At 42.0% G+C, this 22,069-nt stretch overlaps 2 protein-coding genes across 2 annotated transcripts in view; one reads left to right on the top strand and one right to left on the bottom strand.

Moving 5' to 3' along the window:
- Positions 1 to 1,233: 1,233 nt before the first annotated feature.
- Positions 1,234 to 13,456, bottom strand: GLRX2 (glutaredoxin 2). The gene is made up of 4 exons (XM_028732531.2): positions 13,307 to 13,456; positions 9,806 to 9,869; positions 7,867 to 8,043; positions 1,234 to 6,230 (listed from the first exon to the last, which is right to left on the bottom strand). Exons 1-4 carry the CDS (start codon positions 13,354 to 13,356, stop codon positions 6,084 to 6,086), a joined length of 438 nt encoding a protein of 145 aa, XP_028588364.2. The 5' UTR covers positions 13,357 to 13,456; the 3' UTR covers positions 1,234 to 6,083.
- A 208-nt stretch (positions 13,457 to 13,664) lies between these two features.
- Positions 13,665 to 22,069, top strand: part of CDC73 (cell division cycle 73) — a 109,666-nt gene continuing 101,261 nt past the window's right edge. The window contains exons 1-2 of the mRNA XM_028732528.2: positions 13,665 to 14,057; positions 20,404 to 20,509. Of these exons, the coding sequence (XP_028588361.1) occupies positions 13,927 to 14,057; positions 20,404 to 20,509 (237 nt within the window). The 5' untranslated portion in view covers positions 13,665 to 13,926. The remainder of the gene's footprint in view (positions 14,058 to 20,403; positions 20,510 to 22,069) is intronic.

Below are 22,069 nucleotides of genomic sequence, written 5' to 3' on the forward strand. Positions count from 1 at the left end.
TTTTTTAGATCTAAATAAGGTTAACATAGGATGTGGTGACATTGTTTTAATCGACTGGTAAATAGGGTTTTGGTGTTAGCTTTTTCTACAGAATGAAAAAGAGCCTTAATTGGGTAAACAGTGGTGTTATTGTTTAGAATGCCTTAAGACATGTATCATATGAAATGGGCACTCATTTGAATCTGTAGGTATGCAGCTTTCCCCCTAAATAATTGAGTTCTGCCTTAAGCCATGCCACCCTGAGATCTGAGAGTGTACAATTGAACAGGCTAGCATTAAAATAGGAAATGGGGGTGGGGGGTGGGAATAGGTCTTTGTGGTAAAAGGATAAAAAGTGTAGATGTCTTAGAAATAATTCCTTTTACATGTTAATGTAGCATTATAAAGGCAACCTAGACATACCAGCATTTTGCATGTTTTTGTTTTTGCATTTATTTGATGGAAATATATTGTACTGTGGGAAAACCCTATATACAAAAAGCTGTTCATTACAAATTGGTAATCCATAGACCGGATTAATTTATTTTATTAATATTGTGGGAAGATCAGTTTTCACTTGGGGGTTCAGTTTCAGTTCTTTAAGAAACGTTGAGATAGAGATATTTACCAGCATCTGTGCAAAATGTTTTTTTAATGGTATGTTTAGTGTGAAATGTGTTTGTTTGTCTAATTGGTAGATAAATATTACTTAACAGGGTCATAAAGAACTTAGCAAAACTTTTAACTCTTGCAATGGCTGGAAAAATGCTGTTATTCAGGTCTCTATGTTGTGATTTTTGCTTTATATATGTTAAAGGTGCACTATGTCATTCAAAACAAGAAGGAAGACTGCCTATGAATTAGAAAATTTATCCATTTAAACTTTTACAATTGAAGTTTATACATTTTGTCGTTGGCTTGTATTTTGACTGAATTTGCTGCTCAGTTTTTTAGAATTAAAAACTGCCTTCTATTGGAGCAAAATACATTACTTGTGAATGTGGGTAATGAAGCCCTGATAATCACTACCTATATGCACAGCTTAAGGAGAAGACTATTTTGAATAGAGGATCAGGGATGTGTAAAGTCGAAATCAAAATCTCCTCTTGAAGATTTAATTTTAAAATGAAAACAGCTGCCACAGCTTCATGAAGTAATTTGAGTATAACACAAAGGCCTTAAGAGGTTTGTGTTGGTATCTGACTTCTACTTTAAAACATGCTGGAAAATCAGCCTTAATATCTTTTTTTTAAAAAAAAAATCAAAATCAAATAGTGCATCTTTAACTGTGACATGATCACTTTCTTAATAAGAAAGGTGAACATTGCCAGAGAATGTGGTTTTTGATCTTACTCATAACCCTAATCCTTAAATAATTACATGAACAGTTTTTGACGCTGCAAATGAATTGTTCCTAATCTACATTATGATTTGTAGAACACGACAAGTACAAAATAAATTCTATGCATATCATTCTCTTAAATGACTTCACAATCAATATGCACGTACTAACATAAGGCTCACTAAATGGTAGGCATGTGTGTGGAAAATGAGGCCATAAAGATCAGCTGGAACAGATGTTGGGCAGGTTCTGAATGCTGCTTACCTCTGCATGCCTACATTCTGCCTCTTTGGGTGAGGTCCAGTGTAGCACAAATGGGCATTCCCTCATGCAATGGGATTTCTCCCTTCTTCCTGCCACCCCCTTTCAGCCTCCCATGCACCCTCAAAGCCTGTTCCTGAGGGGTTGGGGGATATTCCAGGGCAGACATGGAGGAGGAGAGAATTTTTATTGCCCAGGTGGGTGGGCTTCATTAGATGTGACCCTTTGTTTCCAGGCCTCTGTTGTAAGTTGGCCTTTGTGGTGAGAGCCAGTGTGGTGTAGTGGTTAAGAGGGGTGGACTCATAATCCGGTGAACCAGGTTCGCTTCCCCACTCCTCCACTTACAGCTGCTGGGTGACCTTGAGCAAGTCATACTTCTCTGAAGTCTCTCAGCCTCACTCACCTCACAGTGTTTGTGGTGGGAGAGGAAGGGAAAGGAGATTGTTAGCCGCTTTGAGACTCCTTAGGGTACTGATAAAGTGGGGTATCAAATTCAAACTCCTCCTCCTCCTCTTCTTCTTCTTCTTCGTCCTTGGCTGTTAAGCTTCTGGTGGTTCTCACAACCATTGTGTGTTTCCTTACGAATTCTCACAATGCACTTATCCTTCCTGTAAGCTTTCTTGACCATGCCTGCCCCGCTCCCCTCCGTACTGACATAGTTGTTTAGGAGAAAGACAGTTCCAGAGCTGTGGTGTCTTGTAAGATCACCGAGAAAATATGTTTCAAGGTTGGCTTTACCATTAAGGGGGCTCTAGGTGGTGTGGCCACTTTTTGGTGCAGAAATGAATGGAAGGAATTTGCACTGGTTTTCACGTGGTTATCGTGGCGATGCCATAGGAAGGCCAACCATTTCAACCAAATACATGTACAGTAGTTGTTGCGTCATTTTTGTGAAGGAGAAAAATAAACAAGTACAGTGGTACCTCTGGTTATGTACTTAATTCGTTCTGAAACTGTTCTTAACCTGAAGCACCACTTTAGCTAATGGGGCCTCCTGCCGCCGGAGCACGATTTCTGTTCTCATCCTGAAGCGAAGTTCTTAACCTGAAGCAGTATATTTGGGTTAGTGGAGTCTGTAACCTGAAGCGTATGTAACCTGAAGCGTATGTAACCCGAGGTTCTTAACTTGAGGTACTATTTCTGGGTTAGCGGAGTCTGTAACCTGAAGCGTATGTAACCCGAGGTACCACTGTATGTGTTTTGAGATAAAATTGATTTGGACAGGGACAAATGCACTAGCATGAAGGTTATGAATTGTAACACCCACTTTCTAGAGCAGTATGGTGAACTTGGGTCCCTTTGGATGCTTTTTGACAACTCCCACCATCCCAGACCACTGGCTGTGCTCCCTAGTACTGCTGGGAGTCAAACAATATTCAGCACCCCTGCTCTAACACTTTAAGGCTACATTCCTGTACTCACTTGCCTGGTAGTAAGACCCACTGAACTAAACTGAACTTTGAGAAGGCATTAGTAGTGTACTCCTTTTATTGTCTCTTTCCCTTAGAAAGTGTTGTAGGGATTAAAAGTTCACTGGCTAGCATTTCAATTTAAAATATTTCAAATATGTCCTTCATTGCACATGATTCCATGACGGTATAATGATCCACTCCTCACACGTCACACTAGCTCGATAACTATTTTGTGACATTTTATTCTTGGTCACAATAAAGGTATTCACAGACAATGGATTTCCTTTTGTGTTTTGTGTGGCTTCATCAATCACAGATTAGAAACAACGTACTTTGGGCACAAGCCATGTTAGTAGTGTCACAGTTCATTGAATTGAAATCTACACTTATTTTTGCTGCTCTCTGAGCTACTCCAGCGAATGCAAGTTTCCCAAAGCACAAAGTTATGTAATTGTGGGTTTCCACATTGAGTGTGGTGCTTCTTGTTGCACAACTGTACCTTGTAAAGAAGTTGGCTGCTCTGCCCTGTCAAAGCATTGGCATTCTGGCTCAAGAATGTGAAAGTACCGAGGGAAAGGTCTTTGGGTTGACAGTATGTTTGAAAAGCGGGATAGCAATAACGATTAAAGCTAGCAATAAGGTAAAGGTAAAGGGACCCCTGACCATTAGGTCCAGTCGTGACCGACTCTGGGGTTGCGGCACTCATCTCGCTTTATTGGCTGAGGGAGCTGGCGTACAGCTTCCAGGTCATGTGGCCAGCATGACTAAGCCGCTTCTGGCGAACCAGAGCAGCGCATGGAAACGCCGTTTACCTTCCCGCCGGAGCGGTACCTATTTACCGTATCTACTTGCAATTTTATGTGCTTTCGAACTGTTAGGTTGGCAGGAGCAAGGACTGAGCAACGGGAGCTCACCCCATCACGGGAATTCGAACCGCCGACCTTCTGATCAGCAAGTCCTGGGCTCTGTGGTTTAACCCACAGCGCCACCAAATGTACATTATATAATTGCACCCACTTAATGGCAAATACTTGTTTGCTCAAGTATTCAGCAACAGGGAAAACCTTTGTAGAAAATACCACTGAAAAACAGGATCACGCCCCTTCCAGATGTTGAACTATACCTATCACCCAATGGCTGGTAGGAGCTGTAGAGCCACAAGTTAGCTACTCATAGTATAAAATGTCGCTTGTAATATATAATCATAAAATAAAAATAAGCACTGTTGCAGCAGTGGGCTAGAGAAACTTCGGTGTTCTGCACCAGGGAAGCTTGGAGATGTGTTTTAAAAACAGTCCGTTCTACTTTACCTGTAGCTTTAGCCTGTCACTTCAGATCACAATACCACACTTCTTTAATATCTTTCCTCCTCTCGCCTCTCCACCTGCTTGATTTGAACTGGGACAAGCTAATCCTCTGCCATTGCTTTCAAGGTCTGGCAAAGGGAGAGCGTGCAACTCTTTGCTTGTACACTCCCATGGGCATAGTCACAACAAGGAGTTCAAGATGCTTGCATCTGGTTTCCATTAACCACAGCTCAGCATTATGCGTATACCTTGTGATTCATCTTTGATTTTTGAAACAAGCTAACAGCATCAACCCTATTTGGAAGCTGGCGCGCGCGCGCGCACACACACACGTTTTTATTTGTGTGTCCTTGGCAGTGTTCCAACTGCCTGCACAATTAATGCATGCAACATGCATTTCTTGTAGTTTAATACCAACGGAAAGGGTGGCGTGTGGGGACTGCTCCATTTAATTCGAACTGCAGCTTTTGTCTAAGAGGCCAGAGATGCTGCTCTAATTTGAATAAAGGAGAAATCTATGCTAGGATAAACCTAGCGGACTACAAGGTAGCTAATGTTGGGAATTCCATTCCACCCTTGCTGCAGATATGTGGGATTGTTACATGTCACATGCCTGTTTGCATTCCAGCAAAGATTGCTGGAGTCCCATGAGCGGAACATCCACTCCGTATTGCTTTTGTTTTCTCTCTCTCCAAGAAGAACGGCAAGGAGAGAAGCCATGTTTTTCTTTGTCCTGACTTAAATTCAATAAACGTAGCCTAGTACCCATGCCTCGATCCAGCTCTGTTGTGCGTTTACACTGCTGAGTAACGTGTGCTCACGCACAGTTGCATGAGTCTCAGATGCATTTCAGAGGAGGATGACTGATGGATCTCCGCAGCGGCGAGACGGGAGAAGCTCCGGCTGGGGCCAAGCCAGCTGGCTTACCATCCCATGGTTCTGATAGCTAATGCAGCCACAGAATTAATGCACAAGCTCTCTTTATATTTGACACATGTAGTAATTCTTTGCTACAGAATATACTAGCTGAATCTTGAACTGATTCTAGATGAAGCTGAGGTTAGTTACTACACTTCAGGGGAAACTAAGTCACTATTAACTTCCCATATTGATTTCAATGATGCCCAACTGCAACTTAATTTAAGCTTGAAATAAAAAAAATGTCCAGTAGCACCTTAGAGACCAACTAAGTTTGTTCTGGGCATAAGCTTTTGCGTGCATGCAGACTTCTTCAGATACCAGATACCTGAAGAAGTGTGCATGCACACGAAAGCTTATACTCAGAACAAACTTGGTTGGTCTCTAAGGTGCTACTGGACATTTTTATTATGATTATTATTTCGACTGCATCAGACCAACGCGGCTACCTACCTTAATTTAAGCTGCAATACTGTGACCTGGGAGAAAAACCCCAATGAATTAAATAGGGTTTACTTCTGTGTCGATGTGGTTAGGACTGTGTAGTTAGCTATTTGCATTGGGTTGGACCTAAATGAAATTTAAGTATTTAAATAGAATTTGTGGTTAAATTGAAATCAAGCAGTGCACTCCTATGCATTTTTACTTCAACAGAGCTTATTTTGTCTTGAGAATGTACAAGAGTGCATTGTGAATTTAGGATGAACTGGATCATGATAAATTATCTGGCTGTTGAAAACCTTCCATATATATTTTGAACACACAAATAGCACTGAAACCAGAGTACCGGGGTGTAAGAATTCATAACTAAGTATACACAGTCTAGTAAACTCCAGCAACACAACTGTGTCAGAAGAAAGGGAATCAAGGAAGACTACATGGCTGTTCTGAGTTTCGCCCTCTTCGCAAGAGACACTGGTGAACTAATGGGAGCAGTTTGCCTTCCCGGTGAAGTCTCTGTGTGTCTGTAGCACCTCCGACAAATGTTCCATTGATAAATATTCTTGGAACCTGTTGAGTATAAAAATTAACAAATTAATCTTATTTCTTGTATATAAGCTTAAAACACACATGCTGTATATTCTATAATGTTACCACTTACGTCCCGGTATAGCAGGGGTGGTCAACTTTTAGGGGATCTACAGTTGTTCAGTTTCTTTGGGGGAGCCAATGATCTACCAGTGATCTACCGCAGACGTCCAGTGATCTACCTGTTGGACATGCCTGCAGTATAGTATTTCTGAGCTGTTGCAGAAATAGCTATGGAGTTGGACAAATGGTATGCATAAATGGCACTGCAAGTTGGGCAAGCAATGCCCAACTCTTCAATATTGAAATTGAATTGAAATACTTTATTGTCACGTGTACAACTTGAATACAGTGAGATTACATGAGCACCCCCCACTCAGCTCTCTTAGTCTTAATTCCCCTCATTTACTGATGCACACCCACCAAACCCGAAAGTCAGTTGCCCTGTTGTTATCTTTTCATTCAGCAGCCTAACAGTCCACAGATAGAAGCTGTTCTTTACCCTGTTGGTGCGACTAATCATGCTTCTATATCTTCTGCCTGAGGGCAGGAGATCAAGAAAGTGCCGGCCAGGGTGTGAATCATCCCTGCAAATTTTCCTCACGCTCCTGAGGCATCGTTCTTCCGCTATTTCATCCAGCGGATTCACGATACAGCCCATAATATCTTGTGCTGTATTCACCACCCTCTGTAGGCACTTCCTATCAGATGATGTCAAACCAGCGTACCACACCGTGATGCAGTATGAAAGGACACTTTCTGTTGTGGACCGGTAGAAGGAGATCATCAAATGTTAGTTGACATCGTTCTTTCGCAATACTCTGAGGAGATGGAGTCTCTGTTGGGCTTTCTTAACCACCTTTTGTATTTATTTTCCAAATAAGGTCTTCACTGAGATAAACTCCTAGGAATTTAAAGGAAGAGACTCTCTCCACACAGCCCTCCCCAATGTACAGCGGGGCTAGTTCTCTCTTCCTCCGAAAGTCCAACACCATCTCCTTTGTCTTGCTGATATTAAGGTGCAAGTTGTTCCCTAGGCACCATGTAGATATTTTTTGGACCTCCCCTCTATACGCTGGTTTGTCTCCGCCTGTTATTAAACCCATTATGGTGGTGTCATCTGCAAACTTAATAATTGCAGTAGACGGGTCAGATGATACACAATCGTATGTATTCTGCAGACAGGAGGTCATGCTAGATTGTCTAAATCCTATGCTCTGAAAGGTTTACCATGAAATCAAACACGGAAAGCAAACTTAAAAACAACAACAGGTAGCCACATCTGATGGATATGAATATCTTAATGAGGTAACATCCAGGAAGGCCACAACAGGGCACAAAGCAATAGCTCCCACTCCTATTGTTAGGGTTGTAACCAGTCTCCTGTAACTTTTATTCAGAGGTTCATAGGCACATGTTGTCATGATTGGTGGTCACTGATTAATTCACAGAGAGAGAGGTCTATGTCATCGCATCATCACATCTTGTGGCTACGAGTTCCACAGGTCAATTATTTGCTGTAGGAAGAAATGCATCTACTGGGGGTGTGGGCTGGAGAGAGAATTCCCCCCCCCCCCGAAGTTTCTGCTATAGGTGACCAAACTTGGAAAGTACTCACTGTCCTGCCGCCAGTCATTTGATGAAGAATATCTTGAAACTGGCTTCCGTTTTCGTACATGTCCAGTTCGATGGCTGTGTAGTTCACATTCATATCTTCAAATAGCTTCTTTGCCATGTTGCAGTAGGAGCATGTGGTTTTCGAGAAGATCACTACACAGTTGTCTGAGATAGTTTGCTAAGTGTTTTAAGAAAAGCTTGCGTGAGCAGTTTCTATACGTAATGTAAGCTTTTAAGTTTTTAACAATATCAAGGTTCTTGCATTTAGATTTTCCCCTCCTACAATTGCCTACAAAGACTGGGGGAGGCAGAATCTTCTCAAGTCTTGGCCCTCAAAAAATAATCAAAATATTTAACTATAATCTAGAAGGGAATCACCTCTTTAAACTGCAAAAATAAAACCTAAGGTTCACATTTGTCATCTTAAACATCTCGCTGTTTGCATCAAGCATGACATGCTTTTGCCAACATTCTTCACAGAATGAGCTTGAATATACCGGGTAATCTGAGTACTTTTAAAAAAAATCTTTTAAGTAGAAAGAGAAAAAAGAAACTAAGGCAAAACAAACATGCACTTCATGGGCGTGCTAAATATGCAAAAGAAAAATAGCATAAATACATTTTTACAATACTGAGTATATTTACAGAATAGGTTTATAGAAGAACCAATAAATGAGCATTAACATCTAATTGTAAGGGAAAGAATAAGGGGGAAATACAGGCAAGCAAGCGAATACATAAATGGGGGAAACGAATTGGAAAAGGACTAGTTACATTCCAAATGAATTCATACTTTACATGGACTATATGCAGATGGGTACAGTTACTTAGATACACCATCAAGGTCAGTCAAATGCACACATAATCCTTGGGCTCCACAGTTCCACACAGCACTCAGAATGATGAGTGAGTTTTTCCAATGATTAAAATATGTACAGCCTTTTTTGAGCCAAATATCAAATCCAAAATTTGGATCATCTTTCCACCTTGGGCTATAGGAGGTGGGCTGCCACCATAAAATAAGACAAGTGGTTTTTATTTAACTGGGGAATTACTGCCTTTAAATACAGAAAGAAGGCACACAAGCCCAATCTGTTTGGACTATTTCTAACAGTGGTGCTGATTTCAACCATAACAACAGTCCAGGGAGTCTGGGGGAAATGGGCATAAAGGGCCAGTAAGTCTTCATGGCTTCACAGTTCCACCAACAGGACATATTCTCGGAGTTTGAATATGTGCCATGTGAAAGGTCCTATCTATTAATAATTTTCATGAATTTTCTCTAATCCAAAGACCAATTAAAAACATGTTTCATTATTGCATATGTTTATATTTCTGATTTGGGGATGTGTTTTCTACCCTGGGCTCTATCGAAAGGAAGGGCAGGAAATAGATTCAACAAATAATAATACAGTGGTACCTCGGGTTAAGTACTTAATTCGTTCCGGAGGTCCGTTCTTAACCTGAAACTGTTCTTAACCTGAAGCACCACTTTAGCTAATGGGGCCTCCTGCTGCTGCCGCGCCACCGGAGCACAAGTTCTGTTCTCATCCTGAAGCAAAGTTCTTAACCTGAAGCAGTATATTTGGGTTAGTGGAGTCTGTAACCTGAAGCGTATGTAACCTGAAGCATATGTAACCCGAGGTACCACTGTAATGTGTCATTTAAAAATGACAGGTTGTACAATAACAATAAAGGTATTTATTATTATTATTATTATTATTATTATTATTAAACCTGAAAATTTATAAACAATAATTTTAAAGTATTTTCTCTACTTCCTCATGTGTCACATATTTTGTGAACCTGAGGGCTTAATACTAATTTCTCTAAGACACTCCAGGAGCTTCTTTGGTTAAGGGGCAAGGGTATAAATGAATAAATTTCACACAAAATACTGGCAGTAGAGTACATTGAAGGTAAAAGCCATTTCCACTCACCTCTATCTGGTTAGCAGTGGCAGTGTTAGAGAAGTCTGTGGTAGCAGATGTACTGTTCCCCATTCTGAAATAAAATCATAAATGGAGCCAAATGAATATATTAATGTTATTTTGCAGAGCTTAGTCAATGTTTACAGAGCAAATAACAACTAAGCAAAATGAAACAAGAAAGGGAGTTGGCAACTGTTTTTTAACATTTTGCACGTCATTAAGACTTCAGCAGAACTGAACTGTTTACTGAGATTTATCTTTTTATTATTATATATGGTATTACTATTTTTTGTAACTAGATCTGAGTTTATTTTTGATGTGGTCCATAAAATTTTGAATAAAAATAGCCTATACGTCTCTACTCAGAAATATGTCACAGTGAGATCAGAATGTATAATATTGTATAAGTGTATAAGATAAATTATTATAATTACAGTGGTACCTCGGGTTAAGTACTTAATTCGTTCCGGAGGTCCGTTGTTAACCTGAAACTGTTCTTAACCTGAAGCACCACTTTAGCTAATGGAGCGTCCCGCTGCCGCCGCAGCACGATTTCTGTTCTCATCCTGAAGCGAAGTTCTTAACCTGAGGTACTATTTCTGGGTTAGCGGAGTCTGTAACCTGAAGCATCTGTAACCTGAAGCATCTGTAACCTGAAGCGTATGTAACCCGAGGTACCACTATATAAGATTACTACCTAATGAGCACTCTTGACTCTGAGGAAGTCCGGATGGTGTTAAAGAACTTTTCTGCCAGCAGAGAGTAGCCCGGAAAAATACATTGTCAACGAACGTTACCTGCATTTGTAACATACTGATAACCTCACAGGAATAGAGAGAGAGAAAACCCAACTCTGCCAATTTGCAAAAGCATCCTGGCTTGGCCACCTGGAGGTAGCCCTTGTTTGCCACAGGCAACTAGGCAATAACCTGTTTACAAACCTGCCATACAACTAGTACAGCATAATTGCTTCACATGTTTTGATGCTTCATAATGTCCTTTCTGTAAATAACATGCAAACTGTTATACACTATAGTGTGCATGCTATTTACTACATTTATGCAAGTTCTTATACAGGCAGGTGGTTTTTCATGCATGCCAGGTACAATATTTTGTGCAACCTCTTTCCTAAGAATTTATGGGTTGTTTCCCTTGTGAGGAAAGACTACTGAAGATCTGTAATATGTGTTTATATACAAATATGTGTCACTCCTGGCGGGAGAATCCAGGATATGCTTAATCCCTCCCCCCATTTTTAAATCTATGAGATCTGGAAGTGCTTACTTTTCACAGAGTAACACACCATCAACTAGCAAACTTTGTAGACTGTTTCGTCATTTGGCATGACGTAACAGTATAGCCTAGGGGACGCGGGTGGTGCTGTGGGTTAAATCACAGAGCCTAGGACTTGCCGATCAGAAGGTCGGCGGTTCAAATTCCTGCGACGGGGTGAGCTCCTGTTGCTCGGTCCCTGCTCCTGCCAACCTAGCAGTTTGAAAGCACGTCAAAGTGCAAGTAGATAAATAGGTACCGCTCTGGCGGGAAGGTAAACGGCGTTTCCATGCGCTGCTCTGGTTCGTCAGAAGCGGCTTAGTCATGCTGGCCACATGACCCGGAAGCTGTACGCCGGCTCCCTCAGCCAATAAAACGAGATGAGCACCGCAACCCCAGAGTCGGTCATGACTGGACCAGGGGTCCCTTTACCTTTACCAGTATAGCCTATACCAGACGGTCCAACTTTTCATACCAAATGCGAGTACTTTGACACAGAACCCGCAGGCCACACAGCGAATTAAATTTCCACATCGTAAATTAAAGTGTTTGCAATATACTTAATATTACTTAGTATACACAATACATTTGATTCAATATATTTAATTAAATACACAATCAATAGGTTTAAATCTCAGCATCGTGGATTCGAGCACCACGTTGGGCAAAAGATTCCTGCATTGCAGGAAGCTGGACTAGATGACCCTGGTGGTCCCTTCCAACTCTACAGTTTTGTGACGAAGGAATCCCAGTGGTTGATCCTAGCACTAATACAAAGAAAGCATGGGATCCATTTTAATACACAAGCAAATGCGTGACACAAAAAAATAAATTTTCAAGCGTTTAAGATCTTTTTTTCTCAAACGTTGCCACCCTGACCTGTACCAGGCTTTTAAAATAAAAATACTGCATATTGAAGCAACTTGGAGATGCTGTGGTACGTAGCTCCCTGGAACTCCTCCCCCAAAATCTGAAAGCATGAGACTCTTGACACAAAACTGCTTGTTTCTAGAGACTCTGAACCTGTTGCTGTCTGAGGGAAAGGGCCCAGCTTTGCCGATGGACACCTTATAACCAAACTGCACGGAACTGGAAGGGAAGCCTTGCCCTGGTTTGCTCCTTCTTAGGAGTGAGATGAGGAAGCATAGAGCTGGAAGGGACCCCAGGATCATCTAGTCCAACCCCCTGGCCATGCAGAAATATGCAGCTCAGTGCCGGATTTACGTATAAGCTAAACAAGCTATAGCTTAGGGCCCCACTCTCTTGGGGCCCCCCAAAATATACTTCTTCTTAATTGTATTTCACTATTAATATACTTCTTCTTAATTGCATGTCAGTTCAACAATTACTTTGATAAAATACATATTTTGTTATGTGCAAATGGCTTTAGATACCTATTAGGTCCATAAATTACCATATGGCATATATTCAACACAAAAACAGCGACAATTTGTTGTTGACAAAAGACAGCTGGACATATAAAGGGCCCCATTACCTTCAGTAGCTTAGGGCCTCATCAAACCTAAATCCAGCCCTGATGCAACTGTCCCCATGTGGGGATCGAACCTGCGAGCTTGGTGTTGTCAGCACCATGCTGGAATACCAATTGAGCTGTCCAGTTGCCAAGGGAAGGAGTGTGGAGAGAAAAAAGGGAAGGGAGGCAGCAAGAGCTCGGGAGCAGAGAGAAAGCAGGAGCATGCAAAAAGGGGAAATGCAAGACAAACTGAATCAATGCAGGACATAGCATTTTACATTGAAACAAGGGGCAATCTTGTATGATCAGTGGCATTTTACATTGAAACAAGGGGCAATCTTGTATGATCAATGGCATTTTACATTTTACAAGGAGATGTCAAAGCGATAAACAACTACCTGACATTCAGAAGACATCTTAAGGCAGCCCTTAAGTTTTTAATGTGTGACATTTTAGTGTACTTTTGGTCTCTGTGGAAGCCGCCCAGAGTGGCTGGGAAAACCCAGCCAGATGGGTGGGGTACAAATAATAAATTATTATTATTATTATTATTATTATTATTATTATTATTATTATTATTATTATTGAAACAAGGGACAATCCTGTATGATCAATGACATTTTACGTTGAAATAAGGGGCATTCTTGCATGATCAAGGCAACCCTGCTTGGGGAAAACCTTGTAAAGCGCCTGCTAGGGAAGAAAACCCTTGCAATGCGGACAGCGCCACCCCCACCCCGCGTCCCACCCCCGCCAGTACTGACCTTCTCCAGCCCCGCAGCAGACTCAGCCTGGGCAGCGCCTTCAAAGCCATAGGCAACAGCAGCAGCAGCAGAAGAGGAAACAGAGGGCGGGGTTCTGCTCAGGCCCCGCCCCTTGGCCCCGTCCTCTTTCGGCCCCGCTCCTCCCTCGAGGACCCTCACTGCTTGAGGCTGGCTATCCGAGTGCCTGCTTGGTGATTATTATTTTTTCTCCACCCTTCCATTCCCAGCGCGGGCCTCTGACGGGCTTCCTCCGCTGTCCATCACGCGCGGGGGGGGGGCGGGGCCTCGCCTCAGAACGCTAGGAGCAGGAGGAGGCGGGGCTCCAGGGAGGCGTCCGTTCTCCTTGCGTGCGCAGGCGCAAGCCAGGTCAGGCCAGCGTGGGGTCCTTCTTCTCTTTCTCGCGGCGGCGGCGGCTGGGCCAGTCAGTCAGCGAGTCGCTCGCTCGGTGGTTCGTTCGGTTTGTTTTCCTGTCAGCGAGTGAGGCGAAGGAGGGCGGAGGCGGCGGCGGACTTGAGGAGAGCCGAGCCGTGGGAGCGAGCGAGGGAGCGCGCGCCCCGGGTCCTCGAGGCCGGCGAAGGGAGCGAGCGAGGCTTTTCTGAGGGAGCTTTGAGGCTGAGGCGATGGCGGACGTCCTGAGCGTGCTGCGCCAGTACAACACGCAGAAGAAGGAGATCGTGGTGAAGGGGGACGAGGTGATCTTCGGCGAGTTCTCCTGGCCCAAGAACGTCAAGACCAACTATGTCATCTGGGGGTGAGTCCCAGGTCGCGAGGAGGAGGAGGAGGAAGGAGAGGCGCCTTTTAAAAGCTCTTTAAAGCTGGACGACTCCAGCTGCCGGGCCGGCGGAACGGGCTGCCCCATGATACTTAAGCGTGTTGGTTCTCTGGGGTTTGGGTAGATCCCGCATGAAGAAGCTCCCCTGCCCACTGCACCCGTCTACCTTCCCAAGCTTCGTTTCCAGCACGCACAGAAAAGTTCTGCTGGGGCTGCATAAAGATACTTTAAACGTTGCACATAGGGTTTAACGTTTCTGTGGCGATAGTTTCCTTGGGACAACAGGGCTCCTCCTGTATAGAAATGCTTTACGTTGCATAGGGGTTTAATATTTCCGTGGCAATAGTTTCCTTTGGGAACTGGGCTCGCCCTGTGGTTACATTGCATAGGGGTTTAATATTTCTGTGGCAATAATTTATTGTATTTTAATACTTTGCTGTGGCTGGGGAAACCCAGCAAGATGGGCGGGGTATAAATAAATTATTATTATTATTAGTTCCCTTGGAACTGCGCCCCAGCGACAAGAACCCTGCATCCATGCTGTATGATAAATACCATATTTTTCTGTGTATAAGACGGCTCCATGTATAAGATGCCCCCTACTTTTGGGGACTCCAAATTAAGAAAACGCCCCTCAGCACTACTCGTGTATAAGACGAACCCCCATTTTAAAACTTTTTTTTTTGGTAAAAAAACCTAGAAAAATATGGTATTCAGGGGAGGGGATGAATATTTTCTTTAAAAGATGTACAAAGGAGGGATAGAATATCTACAGATTTATAATCATAGTCTTAATCTCCAGCCCCATGTTGGGCAAAAAGATTATTGTGTTGCAGGGGGTTGGACTAGATTGCCCTTAGGGTGCCTTCCAACTCTGTGATTCTCTGATTCCACCCCCAGTGACTGGGGTAGGTTGCCTTTGCACACAGGGCTCTCGTATAGTGCTTTTCAATGCATTTGCCTCATTCTTTTTTAAAAAGAGCCATTTAGGCCAGAGCCTGTGTCACCGCATCATGCAGGAACAAGTTCTGTAAACTGGGGGTGTCAGCACTGTAGCTTTGTGCGTGCTTACCGGGGAGGGAGTGCTGCGTGCTGTATTCAAGTCATGAATTTGTGGGGGATGCAGGTGGAGAGGTGTGTCTTTCTGACCTCCTGCAAGAATGAGGAGCATAGGGTCCCTAGGAAGAGTTAGGAGAGTCAGGCTGGAGTCTTGTACGTACTTTCCGGGAAGTAAGTCTCGCTGAACTCCGCAATTCATTGGGTAATGGGAAGTGTGGTGCATCAAGTGGTGCAGGCCTACAACTTCCACAGTCCTTGATCATTGCCCACGCTGGTTGGGGCTGATGGAAGTTGTAGTCTGGCAACAGTTGGAGGGCCACAGGTCCCTCATCCATGGCATCACATGCTTAGGGGCGGTATTAAGGTGAAGTCATATTTGTTTATACCTGGGAATAAAGAATTGCAGAAGTCAGTGGGTCTTGTTATTGAATTGCACACTCTCTCACTTAATTGAGTTTTAAGAAAGAGAGGACGGCAAGGAAGAAAGGAGGCAATCCTTGAAAAGTAGAAAGAAAGCACTCAGGATGGGGATGGCCTGTGACTCCTATGCAAATAGTAATGTTCTTTTTGTTGAAGGAAGAATTAAGAGTCGGGTTAACAGTTTTATAATTTGGCCCTGCTTCTGCGCCTGTAGCTGGAATCAAACATGGAAGAAGGAGCCAAATTGCACGCAAGAGCTAAAGTTGGAAAGGCTCTTTCTTTTGTTTAATCTCTATGTCTGAAGATTCACCTGCTTAATTTCTGCCTCAGGGCTGCTACTAGAGAAACAAGAAGTGAAAAAATGACAACTAGCTGGGGAACTGTAAAAACATACATATATGAGGGTCAGCCCCATTAAATCCAGATGCATGCTTATCTGGGAATGAGAGTAACTGGTGTTACCATTTGGACTGGCATCTGAGTAAGCATAGTTAAGACAAAGCTGTAAGAATTTCTCTTCCACTTTTTGCGTACACATACTCCAGATGAGTGCAAGTGAAAAAGGAGTCCCCACAGTCTGGGTTCTTCTTTCAGTACTTTCTTCTATCAGAAGTACTTTCTTCTTTCTGGGTTCTTCTTTCAGTCCCCACAGTCTGAGTTCTTCTTTCACAGTGTAGAATCTTAATTTTTAGGGAAAGTATGGAAAGTATGCAAGCTTTAAGAAACCATCCTGTTTCTGGATACCAAGATTTGTATAGAAGCAGTAACAGCCTGCAGTCCTAAACCTACCTATTTAGGAGTAAGTTCCATTTAATTCAGTAAGGCTGATTTCTGAGTAGACATGGTTAGGTTTGTTCCAATTATTCCAGTGCTGATAATCCTTTTTGAGGATAATTCTTACTAGTTTCTTTTGACCTGTATCTGTTGGGAGAAGGGTAAAGAGAATGCTTCCCTCCGTGGGAGAGGGAAAGGGTAAGGACAACAGAAGGACCCCCCCCCCCCCCATTTTTCTTACCTTTCTCAATGCCAAATGGGGTTCACTGTGGAATCCTAATGCAACCTAGTTGCAAAGTTGGATCCAAGAGCCAAATGTAGAGTTTCCAAACATGACTCTTCTGAGAGGAGATTGGGATGCACTGATTAGGATTTTCCCTGGGTTACAGAGCTTCCTGCCGGAGTGTGATTTACTGTCTTTGAACTGTAGAGCTAAAGATTATGCACCTGTTCACCCCTCGCCCAGCTTATCTTAGGAAGTTTTGAGCGATAGTGGTAGTTGTGTCTTGCTGAAGTTTGTTCAGAGATTCATGTTTATCTAACCCTCTCTCCTGGCTAACTTTGATTGGTTAATTGTGGCGTTATTTTCAAAAGTTCTTTATCTGATTGGCACCAGGACTTGTCACCTGGCTGCTGGAGATGCATGTTCCATCAAGAACTGTGCATGGCTGTGCAGTTCAAGAAGGAAAACCCTTTCCTCTAAATGCAAGTTTTATAGTTGTATATTGCCTGGCAATGCATGCCTAGTTATGTTGTGCACACTTTGGAGGGTATACTACGGAGTTTTTAAAACAGCTTTAACAAATTGGACCGTAGTTCTCTCTTAATAATTGGCATGTTGTAGCTTGTATTGCTAACAGTTAAAGTTGATTCCACAGTCTGGTGTAGTTTAATCTGTTAACTAAAACTGGCCCAGTTTTTGACTTGGCTGTGAACTGACTAGGAGATGATTGCACACCAGAGGGGTTAGAGCTGCTATCAATTTTAAAATGCCAATACTGCCTGCCTTTCTTGGGGAAAATAGTAAGAGCCATCAATGTTGTTATAATTAAAACACTTGCACAAAATGGTGATGAAGCACCTGTACAGAAATACAAATTTACAAGATGGCAAGTTATAAGCTGCACAGGCTCCCCAGACCATGTTGCCTGAACCAGAGATGGAAATATAGTGAGGGTGGAGAGTTTGCCTCTATGGAGTGAGGATGGGTACTAAAGAACTAGGCAAGTTACAGTTGGGGCATAAGTGCAGCAGGAGGGGAATCTCAAATGCTCTGCACTCACTGCTCAGAGCAGAGTCAAAATAGACACTTAGGTTTGGGATATGTGCAGGTGAACCTAAGTTTTTCTGGGGGGTGTAACAGTATTGTACAGATACAGACTCCAGGGATACATGATTGATGTCATATCACTGTTCACCGCACATTCTGCATGCATGCACACGAAAGCTCATACCAAGAACTAACTTAGTTGGTCTTTAAGGTGCTACTGGAAGGAATTTTTTTTGTCCAGATTTTCTGATTACTGTCCAAGGACCCATTTTCTAATTGGTGTTTGCATATTCAGTCGGAGAGCCAGAGGTAGCTTTGAAGTCCTTGCTCTATGCTGAGAGGCAAACAACAGCACTTTCTGGGTGCTGTTCAAGGCTGCATGGGGGAGGAAAAGCAAAGGGAACCTTGATTATGTACATGGCTTTCCCATGTGCCAGATGTGTTGGATTACAACTATACTGAACAAACATAGCAGCCGAGTTTCTATCGTGTGCCACAAAAGACAAGCACACAAGGATACCTTTAACTTCAAGTTAAACTCACTACGTACAACAGTAGATTATAAGCCCATCAATTTACAACTTTTTTGGTGAGTTTTTAAAAAGTTTGACTACCTTTGTGCTCTTTGCTTTTATTCTGAAGGTCATCTAGTTTGGGGTATATTGATTGCTCCTCTCCTTTTTTGGTTGCCCTTCAGGCAAGGAATCTTTTTTTTAAAAAAATGCATGTGTTCCAGGTGCCCAGAAAATGAATGAAGGAAAAGTGTTAGGATAGGCAAACTTGAGGGCCACATTGAAGAAATAATTGGCAATGCAATTGAAGAAGTATTTGGCAATACTTTTCCGCTTCCTTGCCCTCTGTCACAGCTACATTTATCCCTACTGGAATTTCAGACCTATGTTTACCTTGCAGCCCTATTGGTGTTGGTATTGGGAAGAGTTACTGGAGGAAATATTTCAGCGGGAATAGCCGGCTGATAAAGGAGTTAGGCACAAGCTTCTTTCTTACACCATATTTTATTGTGCATCTTGCACTTCTAAGGATGCCTTGCACTGGAGAAGCTCTCCTTGATCTAACATTACATATGTCTGCTTTATAACATGTGGCTTGACCCCTATTACCATCTTTTAGTTTAAGGTAATTATCACTTTGCATATTTATAGGCACCAAATATGCAGAATTCGTCTGTGAAATGCTACACTTAGTCTAACATATTTTTCTGTAGTTTGAGTCAGCTTTTAAAAAATCTTAATATTAATGAGAAATGTAGAAAAATTCTTTCACTTCCAGTACTTTTGCAGTTGTTGCTAGAATTCGTCAAGTACATACTTCAGCAGAAGAAAAGTTGTTAAATAAAATAAAAACAGTTTTCTGACACACCCGCAATGTCCATGTCTTGTCCAGGCTATCAAATCTTTATGTAGCACTTTTCATTATTAAAGGTGCTCATTATTAAAGGTTATAAATTAAAGGTTTCATTATTAAAAGATCTGTGTGGGACATCTTAAGAAGTTGCCTCTCTCCTATTAATTTTATCTTAGAATTCTGTTTTCCCCTTTTCACTTCCTTCCTTCCTGGGTGGGGTGTGTGGGTGTGCTTTGTGGTAGAGTCGTATCTGGTCCAAATTTATATTTTCTCACCAGATTAATTAGTTACATTGACTCTACTTGATACCCTGTATAGGGAAACAAAAAGAAAACAAAAAGAAATTTGATGACAAGACCGTTGTCTTCAGGTACATGTTTAAAAAATGTTAGGGACCCCTTTCTGCACAGCAAAGTACTCAGACCTCTGCCAGTGTAATAAGATACCTTGATAGGAACAATTCTGGTTGTAGCATAGCAACAGTGGTGAGCAGATAGCTTGCAGTAGCAATGTATGTACAACTGGTGGCCCTGCTGCTCAAATCTACCTTTTAAGGGCTTTCCGTCTGGTCCTCAGATATGCACCTTGACCTTCTATACAGGCCAACCCAAGCAAAAAACCTTTAATCTCTGTTCACACTTATGAGTGACACAAAGGGTTTGGCAAAATCATTCCTGTGCTATGTAGTTTCACTGTCTTTCCATGGCACGGGCAAAGGGATTTTGAACTTTTACTTCATACTATGAACAAGTGTATCTATCAAAATTATCTTAAGCGCCATGGTTTGTCATTCCCCTTTTCCTGTATTTTGGCCCATATACAAAATATACCTTAAGCTACAGAAGAACCCTTTGGTTGTGCCTTGGCTTATGCAGGAGTAAGTCAGTGGGTGAAGACATTTGTTGCTGGCCCTTCCATCTTTTTAATATTTTTTTTTTTAATGGAACCTGTTAAAGTATTCCTTGTTAGCTGAGCATTTATTTTGTAATATATTTCCCTTCAAGCTGCCACTGCTTGATTTGGCAGCTCTGCTTGCCCTTTCATAGTGTGCCGTCTTGAATTATATAAATACCCAATTTTAAGGAAATGTTAACCTCTTTGGGACGATTGCCCTTAATAGAAACAACCTGACTGAAAAGGTCTGTATGCCGTGTGTCTTGGGAAAGGGTGGGAAGAGAACAATTCAAATATTATGGTGCCTTTCCCTTCAAATTTGTCAAACTTGGCTTAAGTGAGCAGGGTGGGGGAAGGCAGAGTGAGGAAGCAGCAAGCCAAGCTGATCGGTGGCATTTGCACGAGTTATTTGCCAGACAGTTTTGATATACTGTATAAATTTGTTGTTTTGTCATGCTTCCAGCTTTTTATGAAGAGAACCATTGGTGGTATATATTCTCTCCAAATATTTTCTAAACCATCTTTGCTTTCCATCCATTACAGGACAGGAAAGGAAGGCCAGCCAAGAGAGTACTACACTTTGGATTCCATTTTATTCCTGTTGAATAATGTGCATCTTTCACATCCTGTTTATGTCCGTCGTGCTGCGGTAAGTAAATCCCTCAGAATAGGAGCCTAATGTTGGTTGATGTTGTTTCTAACCTGCCTGTTGGTCAACTGAACATTTGTAGAATTGGAGGGTATGAACTGCTGTGCTAATAATAATAATAATAATAATAATTTCAGGAATCACAAATCATAATCTTGCAATGCCTTATTTAAATGGGGTACATTTTAATCAATGCCCTTAATTTTTTTGGCAGGAACTAAAAAACATAACAAAATTGCAACTGAAAAAAACAAAATTTTGCAGGTAGAGGCAGTAGTAGCTGTGATAAGTGTAATTCAGTCCCCTGACCAGAGGTTCTGTAATAGTATTGTTTCACATATTTATGCCTTTAAAAATAACTTTTTGTGTTGCTAAATTATATTGCAGTGTCTTGCTGCTTCAGTTTCAGAAATGCACTCACCCTGCCCTTTCCTAGATTAAATTGTGTGTGTTTGGGTGTGGGTGTGTTTGTCATTATGGTATGTATTTTTGTGTTTTTATATTGTAAACTACGCTGTGATCTTTGTATGAAGCGCAGTATAGAAATCTTCACATTAGTAATGATGACAATGATAATAAAACTCCCTTCATGAACAGTTTGTCAGAACTATGTTAACCATGCTTGAGGTTAACTAGGATTTCCCTTAACCGAGGACCTGAAAGTTGAGATCCTGAGAAATTGAGATCCCATGTTAAATGAAATCCTGGTTGGTCTTAATTGCAGTTTGCTTTGGTTTCCAGTGAACTCCAACTGATGGAGCAAGTGAGCATTTCCTCTGAGGAAGAGCTATGACCTACCTGTTCATAAATTGCTAATGGTGTCTAGAAGGAAGCCAGCATTATTTCTTCAAAGTAACAACATTATGTTTGTAAAGCACACCCATGTTGCTGTTTCATTTGCTGCTTGCCTTTTTTATTGTGTTCTCTCCTTTCAAACATGGTGCATTTCTCAAGAAGCTGATTTCATCAGTGTCATTAAGAGTGCCATGTGGTTTTGGCACAAACCTTTGATCCAGAACTAGGGATGGATGAGTCTGTCAATTTTGGTTTCTCTTTTTTCCAATCCCAAATTCACTTCACCTGACTTCTGCATTAGTTTGCAATTTATTTATTTTTTAAACCCATAGGTGTTTTCATGTGCATTTCTGCTAATATATGCCTTTTTCAAGCAAGGAAGTGTGGTTTAAGTAGACCCACATTAAAATGCAAACTGAACACCACCACCCCAATCCAGAATTGGAAATATTTCAAATTTCTATTTTCAGGAACTTGGGAAACTAGACTGTGCTGCTGATGTTTCCTATAATCTCACCATATCATGCAAAGGGGCTGGGGTTATATATATATATATATACACACACACACATATATATACATAAATATATATACACAAATACACATACACACTAGCATTAGACATACCTGCTATTTTGGCCTTAGTTACAAGGAGTGGAAGGACGCGGGTGGCGCTGTGGGTTAAACCACAGAGCCTAGGACTTGCAGATCAGAAGGTCAGCGGTTCGAATCCCCGCGACGGGGTGAGCTCCCGTTGCTCGGTCT

This window comes from Podarcis muralis, chromosome 5 (genome assembly GCF_964188315.1).
Source record: "Podarcis muralis chromosome 5, rPodMur119.hap1.1, whole genome shotgun sequence".
Taxonomy (NCBI): Eukaryota; Metazoa; Chordata; class Lepidosauria; order Squamata; family Lacertidae; genus Podarcis; species Podarcis muralis.